The 24,976-nt window shown below is 37.7% G+C and overlaps 1 protein-coding gene and 1 pseudogene across 2 annotated transcripts in view; both read right to left on the reverse strand.

The window, feature by feature from the left end:
• LRRC39 (leucine rich repeat containing 39) overlaps window positions 1-24,384 on the reverse strand; it is a 30,151-nt gene extending 5,767 nt beyond the window's left edge. Inside the window, exons 1-6 of one of the 2 annotated variants that reach the window (XM_043575667.1) lie at window positions 24,159-24,384; window positions 11,860-12,052; window positions 5,165-5,270; window positions 3,715-3,871; window positions 3,013-3,149; window positions 120-265 (exon numbers count right to left, since the gene is read on the reverse strand). In XM_043575667.1, coding sequence (XP_043431602.1) covers window positions 120-265; window positions 3,013-3,149; window positions 3,715-3,871; window positions 5,165-5,270; window positions 11,860-11,972 — 659 coding nt within the window. In that variant the 5' untranslated portion in view covers window positions 11,973-12,052; window positions 24,159-24,384. Of the gene's footprint in view, window positions 1-119; window positions 266-3,012; window positions 3,150-3,714; window positions 3,872-5,164; window positions 5,271-11,859; window positions 12,053-15,401; window positions 15,534-24,158 lie in introns of those variants that run through there. The other variant, XM_043575666.1, reaches the window with a different exon arrangement.
• Window positions 18,518-18,869, reverse strand: LOC122480832 (annotated as a pseudogene).
• Window positions 24,385-24,976: the final 592 nt, after the last annotated feature.

A 24,976-nucleotide genomic window follows, 5' to 3' on the forward strand; every position in this document is an offset into this window, starting at 1 on the left:
AGTACTACATGGATCTATTGTGATTGATTAGGTAGGGTCCCCTTTGTTTTGTCTATTATTTCTTATTTATTACGGATGGCTTCAACACATGCAATAGCATAGAAAATTATTTATTTTACCTTTCTATAGTATCAGGAAGTTGTTCAAGTCTGTTGCTTCCCATGTCGAGCCACTCAAGAGCAGGCATGTTCAACACAGCAGGAGGGATTGTAGTAAAGTGATTCATACTCAGATCAAGGTGAGTAAGCTTTAACAAATTGCTAAGCTGAAGAGGAAAGCAAAATTTTTCAAAGTGAATGTCCACAACGTAAAGTACTAGAACACTCACATTGCTAAAGGAGATACTTCACATCAAGGAATGTTCAGATTACACTTGGGCTTTATTTAGTCCTAGTAGTCCACAATAAAATAAATTAATTTTGAAATAAAAATAAAGCTAAATAACCTCCAGATAAATTAAAAACTTGTATAGAAAGTTCATCTATTCCAAGAAAACTTATCTTCCAAATACCCAAGTTCCAGGGTTTGCAGAAGCTGCTTGTGTTTTCCTTTCATCCTGTATCTGAGATTTGTATGGGAAAACCCAAACTTCAAAATATTATTATCTTTATTGAGCCTTCTTTTTTGTGCCTGATGCTTTACATGCATTATCTCAATCACAGGATTTACCATTTGGTAATTCTATTTTTTAAATGAAAAACATCAATAAAAATGTATTAAGAATAAAATATCAAACACCAGCATGCTCAGCTTAAGAAAAAATATAGAGGTGCCTGGGTGGCTCAGTCAGTTAAGTGACTGACTCTTGATTTCAGCTCAGGTCATGATCCCGCTGGTTCATGAGATTGAGCCTAGCATCAGGCTCCATGCTGTTGGCACGGAGCTTGCTCAGGATTCTCTCTCATCTTTGCCCCTCCCCCTGCACGTGCACACTCTCTCTCTCAAACTTAAAAATATATATATATTGATATGACTGCCTCCTATGTACTCCTCCCTTCTTCCTTTCCAGAGGGAACCCCTCTCCTGAATTTGGTATTTAAAATTCCTGCATATGTTTTTTTGTTACTATACACAAATATATTTTCTATATATTTCTCTATAATTACTATTATATGTTTTTACAAAGTTTAATATTTTGAAGATTTTGATAGTGTACTTCTCTTTAACTTGCCTTTTTCTCTCAACATCAGTGTCTCAATGTATTCATGGATGCTTATAGCACTAGTTTATTCATCAGCTTTATAAGATGAATATCCTATTTCTATTTTATGGACAAAATGGGTGAGAGAGGCCATGCAACTGGAAATGATGGGTGATGTGCACTCAAGTTTTCATGGACCTATGGCCACAAACCTCTTGCCATATAACCCTGTAGTGAAAGTTTCAAAATGTGAGTAAAAATTTAGTTAACTTTTCCAAAAAACTTTCCATTTATCTAGGCAAGTTCTGTTTTATTTTTATCTCCGGGAATGTTGAGATTCCTTCCACAATTTTAACACCAAAAAAAAAAAAAAAAAAAAAAAAACCCAAAACAAAATGAAACACATACACACCCAGTGTTTTGTGGGTAATGCAAAAAAAGCAGGAAGTTTCCATTTAGGAGGTGATGTTTCTCTGGCTTTAGAATTCAAGCCACGGACAAAACACTTTTTCAAAATCACACCTTTAAAATTTTTCAAACGGTTTAGAATGGAGTATAAAAAGATTGTTTTTACACTGGCATAAATATGTTTTGTGTGTATACATGTATGCAGTGTAATGGCTGAGAGAGAAGTCTCCTGTTGCTGATTTCTCAGTGGTACTAGAACCCTTTGATTTTATCATATTGAAAATGTTATTATCATCTGACAGTCTCTATTTTGCATATGTGAACATTGAGACCTAGTTATATAAAGTGGTGTGTTTGAGGCTACACAGCTACTTAGAGGCCACACTTGGAAATAATCCCAGGCTCAAATCTTACTTTAGTATGAGTTCCAATAAAACCTATTTCTTATGTGAAAAAATTAAGGTAAACACAGGTTAACAGACATGTCCAAATTCATACAGCATTTTAAATGATTGAACCAATCCCAGAAAGAAAATCACAAGAGTTAGACATATTTATTGGCCCTCTTATAAGTATAAATTGTCCCTGTGATCATCATTTTTATCATAAGCAAGTGCCTACATTTCATTAACTTGAACTGTTGTAAGATGAAGTAGATATAAATGTAGAAATTGTGTTTTACTTGCCAGAGTGATAATTATTGGTGACATATTTACTGCTCTGGGGAAAAGTGATATTCTCACCAAAAACAGTGAGTGGAGAATGGAAAAAGGGAATAGTCTTTCTACTTTGAGTTTTATTATTTTCCTTAACTTTATTTTGCAAAGTTAGAACACCTTGGAAATTTCTTTGCTGATTGTAAGATCATTAAATATGTTTGAAGTATGTTTGAAAGCGTCTATGTCTCTATGACCAGTTGGCTTTACTAATAACAAGGTTATCATACCAAAGCAAAGTCTGAAGGCTTTCCAAACCCATTGCCTTGCTTTTACTTGGTAGAGCCAAAGAAGCTAGCAAAGAAACACTTCCTAAACTGAAGAATTCATTTCTTACCACTTCAGCTGTATCTCAAAAAAGGAACACTGTATAAACACCAACTAGTAAAAAAAGAGCTTTTCCATCACCACATTGTGCTTTATAATAACCATTTATTCATCCAATAAGCATTTACTAAGTAACAACTACAAGCTAGCCTGGGCCTTCAATAGGAAATAGAAATAAAAAAGACTCTTTGCTCTGGCCTTTTAGGAGATCACAAATGATGTCAGTACTGTGACAATATTTATGCTAAATAGATACTTCTCTAAAAATGTTGTAGTAACAGGAAACGATTACCACTAAATATTTTCTGAAATAAAATGTATAGCATTTCTTCATTAGTGTTATTTTTAATGATCACACAATTAAGAAGTAAACCAGTAGTAGACAGAGAATAAAATCATAGGCATTTATATCTTTCTGACCTCTTGTGGAAGATCACATATATCTCTGTTTACAGCAAGTTCTAGTTTCTCCAAGCTCGCACAATGACTTAGTTCCCTGGGGACAGTCTTGATTTTGTTGTAACTAAGAATCAGCTCCTGAAGTTTAGTGAGCAGTCCTACAAAAAATAATACACAATAGAGAGCAGATAGATATAAAACAATGTTTCCAGTTATGAAGTATTATAGCATAACTTACTTGTCAGTTTCGTATTGGCAAATTCACACTTCTTTTCCCAGTATGTGTCCTGCCTCTTCTAAAGATGAAGAGCAGGTTTATCAGTGCTATAAGCAAAAAATATATGTTTTTTTTTCCATTTTGCTTTATCTACACTATATCCTGGTCAATATTCCATTTGGGGATTGTTTTTTTCTCATCTAAGGAATCTTTCTAATTTTCTCTCTTGCCTTCAACCTATTCTCTTCTAGGAGGATTAGCTGAACAAGAAATATCATTTCCAGAATCTATACAATAATATTTCCAAAGAGACTTTTCTTGCATTGAATTCTCATCTTAAATCACCTCAGTAAATCCTAGATGCTTGGATCCCCTGGAACCTTCAATTTAGATGTTTATAATTTCCTCAAGGCTCAGGGCTATGTAAAGATGAGGTCTTTACTCCATGTATCAAAAAAAAAAAAAAATTCTCAGTAAAAAACAGAAATTAAAGCAATCTTCCTTACCAATTCCTCGAGGTATCTCTGAAATTGTGTTTCGAGATAAATCTAATACAATGAGGTTCTGAAATCTTCCAATGAATTCAGGAATTTTCAACAAACCAGTTCTATGAAGTTGCCATTCCTGTAGCTGACTCAGTTTCAGTAGAGAAGAAGGGAGGGTCTAAACTCAAGTAAAAGAAATGACAGAATTACTATATTACTTAAATTATTTTAGTATCATGTCACACTGGAGTATAATTGTAGAGAGATTGATTTGTAAAAGAACTTTTCCTTACAAATTTTCCTAAATGGTTATATTTCCAAGTGCCTTGTGTTACTTCTAAGTTTTAAGACCTTTACTTTGGGAGTGGGGGTGCTAAACCTTGGCGCTCCAATCAGAATAAACAAAAAGAATGTATTTTGGCCAATAGCGTACACACATAGAGCTATGCTCTAAAGATGTTGTTGTATTAGGCTTTTTTAAGAGTACACATATGCAGTTGAAATGAGAATATGATGGTTAGTTGAAATCACAGAGAAACCAAAAAATCATTTTAATCAATAATTCAAACTTCTCTTCCCCTTCTTTTTTTAAAAAAATTTTCATGTTTATTTATTTTTGAGAGAGAGAAAGAGAGAGTGAGCAGGGGAGGGGCAGAGAGAGAGGGAGACACAGAATCCCAAGCAGGCTCCTGGCCCCAAGCTGTCAGCTTGTCGTGGCTCAAATCCACAAACGGCAAGATCATGACCTGAGCCAAAGATGGACACCCAACTGACTGAGTCACCCAGGCGCCCCTCTTCCCCTTCTGTTTTGAAATATTTTATAAAAGGTTTTTACAGATTTTTTTGAATTTAAAGATGTTAAGAGTTTCAACTATTCTGAACTCTTTGCCTTTTCTCTTTCAACCTAAAGTAGCCAAAAGGGAAAATAAAGGACCTACACCCTTAGCTAATCATACCTATATGTATGAACATAAACACTGGCCCAAGGGATAGAGGCCCTTACAAAAATTAGAGTGTGCCTAATGTAATTAAGCAAGTGTGTGTCTGTGTGTGTGTGTTTATGAGAGAATATGAACTGGGTGGTAGACCTCGAAAAAAAATGAATATTCTGTTCCATTTTGTGGGTTTTAACTGAGCATTTATTTTGGAAAAGCTGTATGATTTTTGTTAAGCAAATGGTCATCTTTTTATGGAAAATGAGAAATTGCTTATTAGTAGGATTAGTAGGAGAAAAATTGCAAAGGACCTAAATTTAGACAGAGTTTCAGCAAATTGAATTTTTACCCAAAAAAAAAAAAAGTGAAGTTATATTTCTTTTCAGTTGTTCATGTTGCCCCAATTCATTTGGTGTATTATTAAAATGAGAATTCTAACTATTCCAGACTTAATCACACAGTCTCAGAATCATTTTCTCAACTCTCCCATAAAATGCAAAATATAGAAAATCAAATAGTACTTGTATGAAGCTAACCTTCCATTCCTCTTTTTCTATCTTCAAAATGACTCTTCCATCTTCTCTGATGACCTTTTCCCTTAGTTTGGTTAAGCTTACTCGTTCTTCCCAGATTCGCACTAGCCTAAGAGACCAGAAAACATTTTAGTTGACCCATAATGACACAGGTAGCATTCACTTTTATGTAAAAAGTGACCCATCAAAACAACCACTTGACTAGTAGTAACTGGAAATCAAAAAAAGGATTCGTTTTGCAAGAATTATAAATACGATTAGTTTCATAAAGGCCCTATATTTAAGTTTTTGAAAAGTGTCACAATGCTCCATAGATTTTTTTTTTAAATAACAGCTTTATTGAGCTATAATTCACATACCATAAAATCAACCCTTTTAAAGTATGCAGTTCAATGGTTTTGGATATATTCACAGAGTTGCTCACCAACACCACTCTCTGATCCAAAACATTTTCATCACTCAAAAAACTCTATACCCAAGGCTAACTGGTGCAGCCACTCTGGAAAACAGTATGGAGGGTCCTCAAAAAATTAAAAATAGAACTATCCCATGATCCAGCAATTGTACTACTATTTACTCAAATAATGCAAAAATACTAACTCAATAGCATTATATACTATAGCCAAATTTTGGAAACAGCCCAATTGTTCATCAACTGATGAATGGATAAAGAAGGAAATATTAGCCATAAAAAAGAGTCTTGCCATTTGCAATGATATGGATGGAGCTAGAGAATATTATGCTTGCCATTTGCAATGATATGGATGGAGCTAGAGAATATTATGCTAATGTGCTAATGAGAAAGAAACACCACATGATTTCAGTCATGGAATTTAAGAAATAACTGAGCAAAGGCTCCTGGGTGGTTCAGTGGGTTAGGTGTGAGATTGAGCCCCATGTCAGTCTCTGCACCTGCAGTGGGATTCTCTTTCTCTACCTCCCTGCTCTACCTCTCTGCCCCTCCCTGCTCATGCTCTCTCCCTCTCAAAATAAATTTAAAAAAAAAGAGAGAGAGGGAGAGAGAGACTGCTAAAACACTTTTAAACAAAGAAATGAACAAAGGGGGGGAAAAAAAGAGGCAAACCAAGAAACAGAGTTTTTTTTGTTTTTTTGTTTTTTTTTTTTCAACGTTGATTTATTTTTGGGACAGAGAGAGACAGAGCATGAACGGGGGAGGGGCAGAGAGAGAGGGAGACACAGAATCGGAAACAGGCTCCAGGCTCTGAGCCATCAGCCCAGAGCCCGATGCGGGGCTCGAACTCACGGACCGTGAGATCGTGACCTGGCTGAAGTCGGACGCCTAACCGACTGCGCCACCCAGGCGCCCCGAGTTTTTAATTATAGAAAACAAACATGGCTACCAGAGGGAAGGTGCATGGGGGGATGGGTTAATTAGGTGATGGGGATTAAGGAGTGCACTTGCTGAGATGAGCACCGGATGTTGTATGAACTGCTGAATCACTATATTGTACACCTGAAACTAATATTACACTGCATATTAGGTGGAATTTAAATTAAAACAAATAAAAAAAACAACAACAAAAAACCTCCACACCCATTAGCAGTCACTCTCCATTCCTTCCTTCCTCAGCCCATGGCAACCACTAATCTACTTCCCATTTCTATGAGATTATACAATATTGTGGTCTTTCCACATAGCATAAGTTTATTCAAAGTTCACCTGTGCTGTAACATGTTTCAGTACTGTATTCCTTTTTATCGAAGAATAACATTCCACTGTTCTGTTGATCAGTTCGTCAGTTAATGGACATTTGGGTTAATTCCACTCTTTGGCTATTATGAATAATGCTGCTATGAACATTTGTGAACAAGTTCTTGCGTAGATATATGTTTTCATTTATCTTGGGTACAGTTCTAGGAGTAGAATTGCTGCATCATATTATAATTCTATTTTGAACTTTTCTTAGGAACTGCCAAACTAGGTCCAAATTGCTAGTACCATTTTACCTTCCCTCCAGCAGCACATGAGGCTTCATGCCTTGCCATTCTTGCCTACATTTGTTATTGTCCATGTTTTTGATTATAGCCATCCTAGTGAGTGCAAAGTGGTATCTCATTGTTCTTTTGACTTGCATTTATTAAACATCTAATCCATAGATAGTTAATAACTTTTTAATGACTTGCAAATAATACAGTCCAACTTCAGAGTTAAGTTATATGTGATTACATTCCAATTTTATTCAGATTTTGTTTTTCAGATATAAAAATGCATAAAACCTTCATCATTCTGGAATACATCCCTATTGATTTTTGGTACATTGCAAATATACATAATAGTAAGCTATGAAAATGACTAGTAAAAGGTTGCAAATGGTTTATTTCTATACTAGAAAATGTTTATATTCAATTACATCACTTTTCTAAAAATTAGAACTATTCAAACAGTAAGCATGATGATTGCTAACTACTTGATACTCACTAGAAGATCTATGTATTTCAGAACAAGATTTAATGACAAGTGTAATCAGGTGTCTTGTTCCCCAACCTTTTACTTAAAGAACTCATTGAGCAACCATTATATGCCAAATGCGACGCTGCACATTGTGCATGCAGAAAGCTTCGTCCTTAATGAGTTTACAGTGAGGCTATTATTCAAGTCTATTTCCATCTCTACAATGATTCCTAAGTTATTTCTGGATCTGAATTTCTATGATCTAAGTCCAGAATGTATCACTTAATTTGGTGACCGTGGACAACACATACCACCTCTGTGGGCTTTGCCTATAAAAATGGGGTTTCGATTAAATAATGTCTAAGTTCCCTTTCAGCTCTGGTATTCTATAATTCATCCACTGCTTAATTCAAGCTTGATGTTCTTTCAATTTTACATAGAAGCTTTCTACCTCCTATGAAACTCTTTTATCATAGTCTAAAGACTTTCCCAGATTTTGTCACACCAACTCTTTCCTAAATGCTTGGTTTCCTCAAGACAGCTTGGCATCAAAAGACAATGAGGTCAATTTCTGTTTAAACTTGATGCTTTTTGAACTAAATCTTTAGCCACCTTTAGCTGAGAGAAGAAGCATTAGATTACATTCCTTTTTAAAAATTTTTTTAATGTTTTTATTTATTTTTGAGACAGAGCATGAGTGGGGAGGGGCAGAGAGAGAGGGAGACACAGAATCCGAAGCAGGCTCCAGGCTCCAAGCTGTCAGCAAGGAGCCTGACGCGGGGCTCGAATTCACAGACCGTGAGATCATGACCTGAGCAAAAGTCAGAAGCTCAACCGACTGAGCCACCCAGGTGCCCCAGCATTAGATTACACTCAATCATTTTACCCCTTGCCTGTTTTCCACAGAAAGAACTTGAAGCTACTAAAATTAAATGGTTCTTAACTAAACACGTATGATAAGTGACATTCGGGAGTTTAGAAGCAAGTCACGATTCCCGCCCACTGTTTTAAAAAAGGAAATGAGGGGCGCCTGGGTGGCGCAGTTAAGCGTCCGACTTCAGCCAGGTCACGATCTCGCGGTCCGTGAGTTCAAGCCCCGCATCGGGCTCTGGGCTGATGGCTCAGAGCCTGGAGCCTGTTTCCGATTCTGTGTCTCCCTCTCTCTCTCTGCCCCTCCCCCATTCATGCTTTGTCTCTCTCTGTCCCAAAAATAAATAAACGTTGAAAATAAAAATTTTTTTAAAAATAAAAAAGGAAATGATGGGGCGCCTGGGTGGCTCAGTCGGTTGAGCATCCGACTTCGACTCAGGTCACGATCTCTCAGTCCGTGAGTTCGAGCCCCTCATCAGGCTCTGGGCTGATGGCTCAGAGCCTGGAGTCTGCTTCCGATTCTGTGTCTCCCTCTCTCTCTGCCCCTCCCCTGTTCATGTTATGTCTCTCTCTGTCTCAAAAATAAATAAACGTTAAAAAAAAATTTTTTAAATTAAAAAAAATAAAAAAGGAAATGATTTGTTAAGAATACTCTTGAGTTGGGGCTCCTGATGGCTCAGTTGGTTGAGTATCTGACTCCTGATCCCGGTTCAGGTCATGATCTCACGGTTTGTGAGATCAATCCCTACATCAGGCTCTGTGCTGACAGCAAGGAACCTGCATGGGATTCTCTCTCTCTCTCTCTCTCTCTCTCTCTCTCTCTCTCTCTGCCCCTCCCCTGCTCATTCGCTCTTGTTCTCTCTCTCTCAAAATCAATCAATCAATTAAAAAAAATAAAAAATAAAAGAGTACTCTTGGGGCACCTGAGTGGCTCAGTCAGCTAAGTTACTGACTTGATTTCAGCTCAGGTCATGATCTCATGGTTCATGGGTCCGAGCCACATATTGGGCTCTGTGCTGACAGTGTAGAGCCTGCTTGGGATTCTCGCTCGCTCTCTCTCTTTCTGCTCCTTCCCTGCTGGTGCTCTCACTTTCTTGAAATAAATAAACTTAAAAAAAAAAAATTTAAAAGAGTACTCTAAAGTCAAGTTTATCATAATTGTAGAATACAAATATAATGGGTTTCATAAGAATAGCTTTATATATAAAGGGCCCATCTAGGGAGATGTAAGACCTGAGGTGAATATCATGCTTCCTGAGTCGGATTGCTTGAGTATGAATACCAGTTCTGCATTTATTAGCATTGTGTTCTTTGAATTAGGCCTATCTCTCAGGTTTTGTGTCTCTTTAAAAGGTAGAAAATGAACACTCATGTGTGGCAGAGACTGCTTGTCATTCCCCTGTATCTGTTACTCCTCTTCTTCCTCAATAGTAGATGCTCTAAATTCAACTGGGCACAAGACTTCATTTAGCCATCCTTCCTTGTAGTTAGATATGTATCGTATCAATGGGATGTTAGCAGAAGTAGTAGTGTGTGCCACTTCCTGCTAGCTGGAAGCAAACATGTTGGCTGAGGTTGGTGAATCTATTTGGGGCCATTGGGTGACATCCATTCCATTAGGAATGGAAGTCATGCACAGTTGAGCAACACGATAAAAGCCTGACCATGGGCAACACAGACCATCTGACTCAGTGGAGTGCTATCCCAGCCATAGATCAAGTACCAGGAAAAGTTAACATGTCTTGTGTAGAAAATATTATTTTGGTTTTCCATCTCTCATAATGCAATATAATCCTCATCAAGACACTGTTTCAGTATGTTGAGAGGATTAAATGAGATAGTACAGATAAAACATTTAGCAGAATACTTAGTAAGCAGTAAGTGCACAACAAACGGCTGCTACCTCATCATTGTCAGCATCATTATTCTCTTGACTGGCTTTGGTTGGGAAGAGTGGCCCTTCCCCAGCCGAATTTTTGTTTTTACAGATAGCGGACACAAAATAGTTGCTTATCAAGAACATACCTTTCCCCCTCTTCTTTTCTGGGAGAATAGCTGTTATTTTCAAGTATTTATACTTCCCCCAAGTAACCCAGGTATAAATCTTAATTTATATAAACCAATCACATAGTCTCATTCTCCTAGAAGGGAACTGCATTAGGGGAGTACAAATTACCCAGTTCTGGTCAATGAGAGGTGAAGGAGAGGTTTGCTAAAACACCTCAGAAAGGCTTCCTCATTCTTGAACAAACAGAAATAGTTTCCACTCTTCTGATAACATAATGAGGTCTGGCTATGATGCCTGGAAGTACACCAGTCATTCTGTGACACTGAGGGAGGCTACCCTAAGAACCAAACTGAGACACTGAGATTAGCAGTAGGAGGTGATAAAAAGAAGCTGAATCTCTAAAGCTGTTAAAGCTTTGGAACTGCCTTGCCTCAGGACTTCCCTATTCCTTAAGCCATTTTTAGTTGAATTTTATGGTATTTGCTAACTGACACAAGAGTATTTTTTCCACTGAAATATAATTGTCCTATAACATTGTATTAGTGTCAGGTGTACAACATAATGGCCCAGTATCTGTATATATTGCATGACAAAAGACAATTTAATATTTAGAAAGAGACCTAATGAATGATAATTGTAGGGATCCATGAGGAAAGTGGGTATTCTTGCAAGATTAGATAGAATACTTTGGAGACATCCAATCAGAAAAGTGGGCAGATATCAAGAAGGCAGAGGAAATGAGAGCCAAATTATTTAAGTACAGCCCAAATCAAGGAATCAGGTGATCCACAGGGAACCTGGCTGAAACTCACTGCTATTCAAATAGGTGAGAATCTATACTACCTAGCATTGCTAGATGCTGTTTTAGTACCTAGGGACTATTATACTGAACAAGCCATCAGTGAAAAGTAGACTAAATGATACTAATCAAACTATGATGAATGTTGACCAGATTCCTATGAGGGCCCAAGATAACTATTTTTTTTTAATGTTTATTTATTTTGAGAGAGAGAAACAGAGAGAGGGAGAGTGCCAGCAGGGGAGGGGCAGAGAGAGGGAGGGAGAGACAATCCCAAGCAGGGTCTGCACTGACAGTGCAGAGCCCGACACAGGACTGGATCTCATGAACTGGGAGATCATAACATGAGCCTAAATCAAGAGCCAGATGCTTAAACGACTGAGCCACCTGGTGCCCCAACTACATACAGACAGTTGGGTTTTTTGTGGCCACCATCATATAGTCACGCTTAATTGAGTCAGGGATATCCCTGTAGTTATATTTTGACTTTTCAGTAAATAAAAATCTCTATCAAATTCAACAATAAGGCACTTAATAAGTGCTCTTTTCTAGAATGATGATGTTCTGAATTTTCACTAATTCAAAATAATAAACATGTTAAAGCATACTTCTGTTGAAATTCCTTCTCTCGCTTCAGGTCTTCATTGTGTTTCTTTATTCTTTCTTCCCAAACTTCCTTTACAGCATTGACAGCTCCAGTACAAACCACATTTTCTGACATGATTTCTCCACATTGTCACAGAGTCACCAACTTCATTAGGTTCTGAATAGCTGAATCACAGATGCCATCTCAAAAAGGACCTAATTGTACCAGAGGGGGAAAAAAGAATGTGTTTCAGAACATTCACAAAGTTCCAAAATGATCCCAGTAGCGTATATTTATTGAACACTTTCCATGTTCCCAAAATTATTTATACACTTTACATATCATGTCTCATTTAATAATCCTCATAAAAATCCTATGACATGGATGCTTTCATTGTCTGTAATATACAGATGAGAGAACTGAGCCTTGAAGATGGGCAATTTGTTCAAGGTCTCATATCTAATATGTGGCAGAGGTGGGAATTGAAGCCAAGTCAACTTCCTTTGTTACTATGTAATTTGCAATAATGAAAAACTGCAACTAGTTTACATGCCCAGTTGTATGAAAATGGCTAAGTAACAGATATAAAAATTTAAGACCAGCGTCTTGGGATATCTACTTAATCTAGATGCTGTAGGCCCAGGCGGGAATTCAGTTAAGTGGCATTATACTAGGATTACTGGCTCTTCTAAAATAAATTGCAAAGGGATAGATGTAATATTGAGGATTGTGACCTGAATCTCAGAAAGGAAAGGAAAATAAAAATAGGGGATTGGTTATGTAAATTATGGTAGATTCATTTGATGGAATATTCTTTGCCTTATAAATAATTGTATTGATTTTTTGTTCAAATTGCATTAGCAATAGTGGAAGAACATGATCCACAATTAATCATTTCCTTCCAAATTCAGGAAGTCAAAAGATGTCCACAATCACAACTATTCAACATTTACTGGAATGCTGTAAGGCAAAAGAAGCAAATAGAAACGTATAAAGTTTGGAAAGGAAGAAGTGAAATATGCAACAGTGTAGGGGGACAGGTACTTTTATACACTAAAGGTGGCCATATTTGTTATTCTCTGTGGAGAGAAATTCGGTCATATCTATCAGTCTTACAAATGCACATTCACATTCATAAGAATTTGTACTGCAAATATTTTCAATTGTAAAATTACATATTATAAAGTTATTCACTTCAGTGTTTTTCATAAAAGCAAAAGATTGGAAGCAATATAACCTTTAATCAATAAATTATAGTACATCCATATCATAGGAAATATATAGCTCCATAAAGGAAGTAGAACATTTTATATACTGATGGAAGCCATGATCTCCAAAATGTATGACCATGCCATGATTTAATTTTTCCATCCCAATGAATATGGATATTTCGGTACCAGAGTTTTGCTATTATGAGCAATATTTTCCCCAAATTCTTGTCCTTATCTTCATGGTGCTCAAGTGGGTATTGCTTCTATTGGGTATACACCTAGGACTTGAACTGCTGGATCATAGTGAATGTGCATGTTCAAATTTATAAGATAGAGCCAAATTGTTTTCCAAAGTGACTGTGCCCATTTATACTCTTGCTACAACTATACAAGGTTTCCATTGATGTACATCCTCACCATCACACTGCTGTATAAAATCTCATGGTCACAATTTATACTTCCCTGACTACTAAATGCCATAGTTTAATATATAAAGATTGTCCAATTAAATAAAATACAAAATCCTGTGTATTGTTCATAAGAGGCACACCTAACATAAAAATAGGAAAAAATGGAAAGTATAACATAGAAAAAGATCCACGCCTGGATTTATACCCAAGAGAAATGAAAACGTATGCTCACAGAGAAACTTGCACACGAATGTTGAAGTTGCATTATTCACAATAGCCAAAAAATGGAAACAAATGGCTGTCAACTGACAATGGATAAACAAAATGTGGTATATGCATACAATGGAATATTATTCTCCCGAAAATGGGATATTATTCTCCCGAAAAAGGAATAAGTTCCGATACATGCTACATTGTAGACGAACTTTGAATGAAAGTATACTAAGTGAAAGAAACCAGACACAGAAGACCATGTATATGGGATCCATAGAGAGAAAAAAAAAGTAGATTAGTTATATCCAGGGGCTTTTCAGAGGGGGAGATGGGGAGTGACTTCTAAGGGTACAAAGTGTCTTCTCTGAGTGATAGAGATCAACTTTTGAAATAAATCAACCCATGACAAAGCAAGGAAGACATGTTTACATCTAAAGAGCAGAATGTAGTAAGTATAATACATCTTGAAAATATAAAAATAAGAATAAATGCTTTAACAGAATGTGAAAGAAGGAAATGGAGGTGTAGAGGAAAGAACACCAAAAGCCACATCTTCAAAGTGGGGAGTCATAGATACTGTCTCTATTTTATGGAATGAGAACTAGAGACTTAAGTATTTGTTTAAAGTTCTAAAGGTAATCAAGAGAGAAACTAAAACTAAGAATATAACTCTAGAAGGGTGTAAGTGAATTTGAGCATCATCTTTCATAATGAAGTTCCGTAGATTATGCCTAAAGTTGATCAATAATAACCCCCCTTGAACAAGAAAACAGGAACAAAGGTGGTGACTACTGAAAACAAAATCCTGTCACCTCTAGAGTGACAGAAAAGGGGCAGAGAATACTGCTTTTCATTATTAATCTCCTCTAAATTATTAATTTCTTTAACAGTATGCAGTGCAAAAAAAAAAAACTATGCAATGTGAGAGAGAGAGACAGGGGTGGGAGAAAAACTCCATTACGGAGGAAAAAATGTTTACAATTTTAGGATGGATATATAATTGCCAATATTCAGCAAATTATTAGGAGAGGGTCCCTACTTTTAAGCAATGCCTGCACAATTAGCATAGGAACAGGTTGCAAGATCTTTTTGCCAGCAAGAAACCTTGGCATACAGGTGCCGCCTAATCCAAACCCCTAGGTACATCACAGTGAACCTACAATTTATTGTCTCAGATTTGAACAAGGTTGAAGTGTTTATCAAATAAGAAAACATTTTTTAAAACTATCAAGTATCTACATGTGAATGTGTATTTTTAAACATATATAACCATTCATATGCTAATTAGGCTTCTCAGTTTGCCATTAAACTTGATTCAGCCATCAGTTTTCCTTTACCAGCAACCAGTTCCCCTTCGAGGAAAACAAGTCAGTAATAACATATGTATTTCTGCTGCTAGCATAGGATTGTGTTCCCTCCAATGACTACCATAACACAAAAGCACATAGCATGGCAAGGACATAACTGGGAAAGTCTGCTTTCTAAAGGCAAAAGAAAGCAAAACAACAAACAAAAACAAAACTAAAAAAAAAAAAATGCTTAACTTTTACAGAAATCCATCTTCCAGAGGAAGACAATTACATGAATGACTATGAGACCCCAAAAGAGACTTGTAAATTCAATTCCAAGTTCAGTTGTGCATTCCAGCAGATTCAGACCCAGTAAAGGCATCATCAGCAATCTATTTCCATGTGAAGAATAGGAAAGAAGTGCTTTGGAAAAATACTTACCACTGTCAGAGGATGCAGAAGCTGACATGCCCAAAGTTAGTGATTATCAGCTGAAAGAGGATTTCAGGGAGAATTGTTTTCCATGTGGCTCCAGATGATTAAAATCCTCAGTCAGACTTGTAACCAAGTGAGATGTAATGTCAGCCTAGTTCTAATTTTAGATCTTGGACAAAGCTGAGAATAGCAAGAATCACATGGAGCTTCTGTGCAAAGGATCAAGTGATAACGTATGTGCATGCATTCTGCACACTGCAAAATGCTGTACATGGGGTGTTATAAAACTATTAGGCAGAACTATTTGTAAGCTGCAGATATAAAGAACTCGTATTGAAAGTCCTTCTATTTTTCATGACTTACACATTTTGAGTATTTAATAGAATTCGTCTGTTCCCAGCAGAGAAACTTGAAAACTTGAGAATGTACGGCACAACAAAACCCCTACGTGGTAAACGATAGATCTGTAAATGTTTAAACTAAAGGTAAATGCTTCAGAAAAGAAGAAAAGTAAAGATATAGAATAGTATGGGTAAAAGAGGAGCCCCAAGCTCCTGCTGCATCCAGGCTCAAATTTAATTCTCTCTCAACCTTTATCTCTTCAGCCTTCATAGATAGGAGTTAATTCTGGGTTCTTTGAAAATAATTATGGGGGTGCCTGGGTTGTTCAGTCGGTTGAGCATCTGACTTTGGCTCAGGTCTTGAGCTCACAGTTTGTGAGGTCAAGCCCCACATTGGGTTCTCTGCTGACAGCACAAAGGCCACTTTGGATTTTCTGTCTCCCCTTCTCTCTGCCCCTCCCCGATTAGCATGCACGTGCGTTCTCTCTCTCAAAACCAAATAAACATGAAAAAAATATTTTTTGAGTTGGTAATATAAGCACATGGACCAAAATTCAAAAGATAATGAATCCTCACCTAAGCCCACCTCTAGCGATTTAGTTCTCTTCTCTGAAGGCAATCACTATGGCCACTTATTTGGGAGCCCTCCAAAGGTGGCCTGTGAAGTTACAAACATAAATATGCCTACATTCATGAAAAGCACACACACACATGCCATCACACACATACACACAAAATGCTAGCATACTATGTAGATTTTTCTATACTGTGTTTTCTTCAGAATATCTTGGAAATTGTTTCATATTAGTATAGAGTTATACCATCCTTTTATTTTATTTTTTTAACGTTTATTTATTTTTGAGACAGAGAGAGACAAAGCATGAACGGGGGAGGGTCAGAGAGAGGGAGACACAGAATCTGAAAGAGGCTCCAGGCTCTGAGCTGTCAGCACAGAGCCCGACGCGGGGCTCGAACTCACAGACTGTGAGATCATGACCTGAGCCGAAGTCGGCCGCTCAACCGACTGAGCCACCCAGGCGCCCCATCCTTTTAAATGACTACATAGCATTCTGGTGTGTAGGTGGACCATCATTTGTTTAGTTATTTGGACACTGGCAATTTTAGTGCTTTTATTAATTTTTAAAAATATTTTTAATGTTTATTTTTTGAAAGAGAGAGAGAATGGAGGAGGGGCAGAGAGAGATCACGACCTGAGCTGGTCAGACACTTAACTGACTGAGCCATCCAGGTGCCCCAATTTTAGTGCTAAAAGCACTTAAAAAATGCCTGATTATTCCACAGAAATTCTCTAATGCTTCTGTAACAAATAAACTCAGAGTTATGGGGCCACTTAAGACCACAGAAAGAGCAAAGATCACAGAACCTGAACTCTAATCTCCTGTCCAGAGTGTCTGTACCATCACATAAAATGGCTTCCCTGAATATGTTCATACAGCAACATTAAGGTGCCGGGAGGAGTTTTGCTTCTGTTAAGAAAAGTACTAAATTGTCTCTTTGGAAATAATTTAGATTTATCGCTCCCTTTAGCACTGTCTACCGTTACATTTTAATTTGACAGTATTTCTATGAAACCCACAAATTCCAAGGTTCTCTCTCTTTCCCTTTTCTAGCTAATTTCCTATGCTCTCATCTAAAGAGGCAATACAAATATAAAGTGAGACCAACTTACACATTGTTGAAGTGACTTAATCTAGAGAAATGTCAGGGAAAGAAAAAAAAAAAAGTGAATGGATTCGCGACCTATTTATGAAGCATTTTAGACAGAATTTCAGTGATTTGGGGACGTAGTGGGTGAGAGAAAAGGAAGAGACAAGGCACTGGATAGTGCCCTCTCATAGTCTGATCATCCTTCATGTTAGTGAGCTCCACTTTGCCAAAGTAGAATTAGGGGGAAAAGTCCCAACCTCCCTTGCTACAGAACTGAGGAATGTGACTAAGGTTCTACTAATCATGTGCTTTGATTTAGAAGCAAAGAATGTGGGGAAACTGGCTGGGTGGCTACAGTTCATTTTTGCTGGTCTGACTACAGCAGAGGCAATATATTCTGGGGTTAGTTTTAACAGCAGGAGTTTCCTGGCCACAATGGATGCAGCTGGTTCTGGGGCAACTACAGCAGCTCTCTTTCCAGGCCAGTTCTGTTGTATAGTTCCAGGACTTGTTTGATGAATACCCCTTCTTACACAAACATGCCAGGGAGATTTCCATCATCTGTATGCAAGAAATGGATAAGAAACAGATATTGCTATTTTAACTATTTCTTGGTATATTTCCAAAAATCTGCTTCTGCTATTTTTTCATGGACTGATTAGGGAATCATCTATTGATTTCATACCATAGAAGATGAGAATTCTGTGGTCTTAAACCACCTACTCAGTAACATACATTTCCCCTCCTCCAGTCCTCCCAATATAACATAATTTTTGTTAAATTGGTAGTGTTTGTTACTAGGTAAATGTTATTCATAGCGGATCCAAATAACAGAAGTAATTACATTCATTTCTTTTTGTACTTTGTGGGTTTTTCTGGAGTTGTGTCCCTTTCTATTTGATTTTCTGTGTACCTATCACTGTATTTTTATATGCTTTTCTTTTCCTCCAACCAGATTTATTGAACATAACAAAATTCTGTACACAAAGTGACCTAGATCTTTCTTACTAATATTTTGACAAGTCTATCTGTGGAGGGTCCAAAAGTGGCTTACTGTAAAATTAATAGAAAAGTGCCCAATGCACACTAAATAAATGGCCTAACGACTGGAACTTTAATAGTTCTATAAGATAATTAACATAGGTAGGATTGAACCCCGATGACAGGCTGATATAGAACTGATAGGGGACGTCAAGAGGCCATTTTGTGCACTGCCACTGTGATGCCATCATTTTCCGGGATCATAATGTTCCCAGTATCTGATTCTAGACACACCACAAGAATATCAGTGGGGACTGAGGTTAGCTTAGCTGCTTGCTGGTCTAGAACAATGATCAAACAGTTATCACCCCAGCATGTTCATTGGACTGGGCCCCATGGCAGCCCCGATCAAGCCCTTGTGAATCTGTGCCATAGGACCCCAGCAATGAATGGATTCCAAGGGCTGCTCTAAGGTCATCTCCATCGTGTCTGCCATGAGCCCTGGCCCACATCTTTATATACCTGAATATCCTTGCAAAAGTCACATACTCCCTTGGCACCTCAGTTTCTTATTGGCAAAATGTAGATAAAAATAAGAGTTCTTCATGGGTTTTTGTGAGGATTAAATGAGTTAGTATACAAAAGAACTTGGACAGTGCCTGAACACAGTAAGTATTCAAAAAAGGTTAGTCTTATTACTACCCTCCAATAGTAAAGCCAAGAAAGGAGAAGATGGGAATGGATATGATTGCCATATGATCATAGGAAGAAGGTTAGCTGTGAAAGGATTTTCTTCAGAGACTGAGACAAAAATCAAAGAAAAGACAATTTTACAGAGGAGAGGTAAATCTTAACTGTGTGAAGCATGAAGCCATTTAAATATCTCATTGTATAATGTTGCACAAATTGCTTTATCTTCTCCTTCTATTGTTGTGGGTTTTCCAGCTGCTTGGTGCCCAGTTTTGCATTCTGAGGTCCCACAGGGATATATTTCATCAGAATCCATGGCCCTGGGGCCCCTGGGTAGCTTAGTCAGTTAAGTGTCCAACTTCAGCTCAGGTCATGATCTTACAGTTCATGGGTTTGAGCCCCATATCAAGCTCTGTGCTGACAGCTCAGAGGCTGGAGCCTGCTTCAGATTCTGTGTCTCCCTCTCTCTCTGCTCCTCCCCTGCTCATGCTCTTTCTCTCTCTCAAAAATAAATAAACATTAAAAAAAAAAAAAAGAATCCATGGCCTTGACTGACTACAATTGCAATGCTTGTATTTAGAAAAAGGAAACAAATCTAGAAAAACACCAAGTGGAATGGTCAGGTAAGAGAGGGTATAAAAGCACATTACAGGGGTGCTTGGGTGGCTCAGTGTGTTAAACATCTGACTCTTGGTTTTGGCTCAAGTCATGATCTCACTGTTTGTGAGTTCGAGCCCTGAGTTGGGCTCTGTGCTGACAGTGTGGAGCCTGCTTGGGATTCTCTCTCTCTTCCTCTTCCTCTGCCCCTCTCCAACTCATGCTTTTCTCTCTTGCTCTCAAATAAACTAAAAAAAAAAAAATGCACATTACAAATAAAGTGTCATTCCAAAGAACTCAAAGCAGGATCTTGAAGAGATGTCTGCACACATGTTCAATGCTTCATTATTTACAATACCCAAGAGATAGAAGCAACCAAAATACCCACTGACAGATACATAAAGGAAATGTGGTGTATACACACAATGGAATGTTACACAGCTTTCCAAAAGAAGCAAAATTATGTCACATACTACAACATGGAATAAACTTGAGAACATTACGCTATGTGAAATAAACCAGTCACAAAAGGACAGTCAATACTGTATGATTCTACTCATGTGAAGAGGCTAAAATAGTCAAAATCATACAAACCCAAAGTAGAAAGGTGGTTCATAATATGAGGAAACATGCATGATACCCTGTTACAAGAAAGAAAAAGATATAGCCTTTTTATTCTCTTCAGGCCTTCAGCTGACTGGATAACGCCCACCCACACTGGGGAAGGCAATCTACTTTACTCAGACTATAGATTCAAAGGTTAATTTCATCCTCTCACAGACACACCCAGAATGTTTGGCAAATGTCTAGGCACCCAGTCAAGTTCACACACAAAATCAGCCATCACAGTGGGTATACCTATTTAATGCACTAATAAATCAAAGCTTAAAGAGAGGGAGAGACTTTATCAAAGACATACTGCTGAAAAAGCTGAGCTAAATTCCAACTCAGAAGGATTTGGCTCCTAGATTTGGACCATTGGGTCATTCTACTTCCTTTTAAAAACAAGTTTATGGAAGTCACACAAAATTACATTTGTAGTGGACACCAACAATATCAAAGCAATTTTTTTTTTGATTTTTTTTTTTCAACGTTTATTTATTTTTGGGACAGAGAGAGACAGAGCATGAACGGGGGAGGGGCAGAGAGAGAGGGAGACACAGAATCGGAAACAGGCTCCAGACTCTGAGACATCAGCCCAGAGCCTGACGTGGGGCTCGAACTCACGGACCGCGAGATCGTGACCTGGCTGAAGTCGGACGCTTAACCGACTGCGCCACCCAGGCGCCCCACAAAGCAATTTTATTATCGCTTAATACATCTTTAGAGGGGCAGTGAATAGAGACAGGGAGGAACAGGGGGGACTGAGATTCAGGCTACATAATTCCATTTCTTTTTCACTCTATTCCATCATGACCTGTGCTAATACATAGGCTTACATTTAAAGAAAGATTATAATGGTTTTAAACATGGAACACTAAGATAAAGTAGTTATTACTCCCTCTGTTTTTAAAGGCATGTGTTTTTAATTTGCTGATTTATTTATCTTATGTCATCTCTACGCCCAATGTGGAGCTCAAACTCACAACCCTGAGATCAAGAGTTGCACACTCTTCTGATTGAGCCAGCCGGGTGCCCCTAAAACCATGATTATATCAGACCTAGAGCATTTTCTTTTACAAAGTGAAATAGAACAGTCGAACTACTGCTCATTTAGTCAAGCTTCTTCCCATAAATTCTGACAACACTACAGTACTATAAGGAATCATATCAAGCATAGAAGCATCTGCTTTGTGTGACCCATTTATTCAAATAAGAAAAGAAAATAATGGAACATAGGGAGAAACAATGGAAAATAAGAGTATACTACCTTGGGATTTTAATCCGTAAGGCCCTTTTATGACTCCTTAGAGTCTTTTTTAAATTTTTTAAAATGCTTATTTTTGAGAGGGAGAGAGAGCTCACATGCACAAGCAGGAGAGGGGCAGAGACAGGGGGAGACAGAGAATCCCAAACAGACTCCATGCTGTCAGCACAGATGCCCATGTGGGGTTTGGACTCATGAACTGTGAGGTCATCACCTGAGCTGAAACCAATAGTCAGACACTTAACCAGCTGAGCCACCCAGGCGCCCCTTCCTAGAGTCTTTTAATAAAACAAAATGTTAGTTGTCAGAATGGAAGTCTTTGAAGCAGAAACACCATGTAACTAGAGTTCCAAGAAACATAAATATGAGCCTTGCCCTCATCAGATAAAAAATTTTCAGTGTTAGGAATTCTCTTTCAGAGATAGAATTTGAAGACTCTGTAATTGTACTTTGTTTATATCTTTTCCTTTTTTTTTTAATGTTTACTTATTCATTTTGAGAGAGAGAAAAACAGAGAGAGTGCACATGAGCAGGGAAGGGGCAGAGAGATAGAGAGAGAGGGAGAGAGAAAATCCCAGGACAGAGCCTGACACAGGCCTCAATCCCACAAACCGTGAGATCATGACCTGAACTAAAATCAAGAGTTGGTTGCTTAACCTATTCAGCCACCCAGGTGCCCCTTAAACAAGAATATTTTAAAACTGATTTGTTGAGCTGTAGGGTTTTCTGGAACATTGATATTCTTTTATGTGAAAATGTTCCATTAAGGTCGTGTGTGTGTGTGTGTGTGTGTGTGTGTGTGTGTGTGTGTACAAAGGGATGGAAAGTAGACAACATGATTGCCAAACATTGCCAATGTGGAGTCACTATTTTCCACATTTTGATACTTCTATTAGGAAATTACAACTGCATACTAACTTGCACCACTTGGTCCAACAAAATAGGGACATTTCCTCCAAGATGATAGGAAACACTATTAGATACCAAATACCTTTCCCCTGGAGCTCAAGTTCTCAGATTCTAGCCGGTCTCACATGACTTCTGCCGCATGACCCCACAGAGTTTCAGTCTTTAATAACTGACATATTTAAGTTACTAAAATGGCTGAGAAAAAAGTTTAGCTTTAAATGCGAATTATTTCTTTTTTCTGTCATTAAACATATGTTTTATAGCCAAAAATTAATGTATTTAACTAAGAATAAAAATGTACTTCTGACCTTAGGATTTTGTGCCAGCTGTCATTTTACACACACACACACACACACACACACACACACACACACACAGCATTTCACTAACCTAATCAACAGTGGAGACACAAGAAATTAGTGTATTCAGACACTCATTTGTTCTGTAGCCTATGGGGAATGGGCCAGAAACTAGAAGGTCATTTGAATTTAAGTTTAAAATCTTCATTTGAGAAAAGCATGCTGTGAGTCTAATATGTAATTTAGCAAACAAAATACACATGAACAAAACATCATTTCTCTTATGAATAAGTTGGTGCTATAGTTTTCTTGTGTAAAGAATGTTCTCACAGGAAATATAAAACCTAAGCAGTAATCAGAATATTATTCAACTTTCTGGGGCAATTTAAACCTCAAATCAGATGACCACAGAATAGAAGCCACTGCAGTCTTGTTTCAAAAGAAAAAAACAAAAACAAAAGAAAGAACAATACCTCTCCTATATCCACCAATTAAGAACCCCAGAACTGCACTTTCAGTCAAATGAGGTATTTTGGGCCACATAACAAAAAGATACGTTCTTTCTGCTTTTATTTTTATGCACTGCTTTTCAGTTCTACAGAAATAAAAGCTATGCCAAACTTTTAACTCTTTAACTGCATAATTCTATATGAATTACATAATATTTTGTTTCTAGGATAGAGACCCAACTTTTGAGGACATATTGTATACATTTCAAAAGACAACTACAAAAATTGTTTTTTCACATTTCCACAAATACTATGCAATTACTAAACCTATAACATCTAGTAAAGAGAGAAGCTGTGAGAAATGACAATGCATTTAGAAAAAATTACAACCCCCCCAACATCTTTTGTAAATACCATTTTGTTACAATTAGAGTGCATTACATTTATATATCAATATTTTTCATTTTCACAACCTTATTAGGGAAACTAGTGCAGTAAATGACAATGGTGGTTTTAAAAAAGCCAATGGGAGCCCTTCTAAGCTTGTGACAGAAACATAATGGGACCAAAGCCAGGTTCTTGTGCAATTTGTAAAGCCCTTGGTTTGCAGTTATTAGTGCGGCGACTTAGCTCATCGAGGACTCTGTGTCGCATTTGAATAACTAATGTTTCAAATTATTAGTCATTCTGATTTATATTCATCCCTGCAGTTTCCATTAATTTAATTACCCTTGCCATCAACGTAGTTGCTTTTGTTACTGCAGTTTGAACTCTGGCCTCCTTTTCCCAGGGAATTAATTTGTTGGGTTTTTCCAGATGATTGCACTCTTGCAACTTCCACACAGATTTTATAACCTTGATTTTTTTTACTTTTCTTTTTGCCACATTTTAAGAACTACTTAACACATATTTAGAACATATTAAGAAGCTTTCTGCAGCAAACTTCAAATGACATAGCTTACCCCAAGTTTAGCACAGTCTGACGGTTCCTCTGGAAATACAGGCGGGTGGAGGCTTTGGGGCTTGCTGGAGGGACTCGGCCTCCCCCTCCTCAGCCTGGGATAAGCTTGAACCCTTTTTTGACCATCCCGACTTTGCCTCTTATCTAACCTAAATTCTTAATCTCCCACCTGTTCTCATTTCTGTCCTTTCTCTTGTCAAGGCCCAGAGCAGCTGTTCTCAATGCTTTGTGTTGAAACATTCCACATGATACTCAGTAAAAGCCTGAGTATCTCTTACTCTTGCTCGTGATTGGGTTTTGTGGCTCTCCTCTGGACCATCTCCAAATTCTCCTGCTCAGTTCTAGCAAGCTGGCCTAGAGTTCTCTCACAAGGATCTGACTAGCACAAGAATTAGCTCGTGGTTAAAACCCTTCGGCTCAGGACTGCAACTGCCTCATACTGAGGTCATTTCCCTTTCATTCTGAGCTTGCAGTCATCAAGGATTAATGCTACCTTCAGTGTTTGCCTAAATGGTAATGCTTTCTGGAACGGAAAAGAGCTGTGGTAATTTTGTGGGGATAACAATGATAACATGAGTCACCTCAGGGTTTGGCGTAAATAATTCAGAGTTGACCTGGTCTCTCTGAAACACGTGATGACCTTGAGACACGAAAGAGTGAAAATGAGTGCCTAGCGCTCAGGAGAGTGATGGGGGTAGAGAGAACTATTTAGGAGACATCTGGGAGACAGGTGTGGCCAAACCTTTTGCCGAACACACTGTGATTACAGGTGAGCAGCTGGGAAGGAAGCCAGATCACAAGGAGTTCAAGACCATCCAT

This window comes from Prionailurus bengalensis, chromosome C1 (genome assembly GCF_016509475.1).
Source record: "Prionailurus bengalensis isolate Pbe53 chromosome C1, Fcat_Pben_1.1_paternal_pri, whole genome shotgun sequence".
Classification (NCBI taxonomy): Eukaryota; Metazoa; Chordata; class Mammalia; order Carnivora; family Felidae; genus Prionailurus; species Prionailurus bengalensis.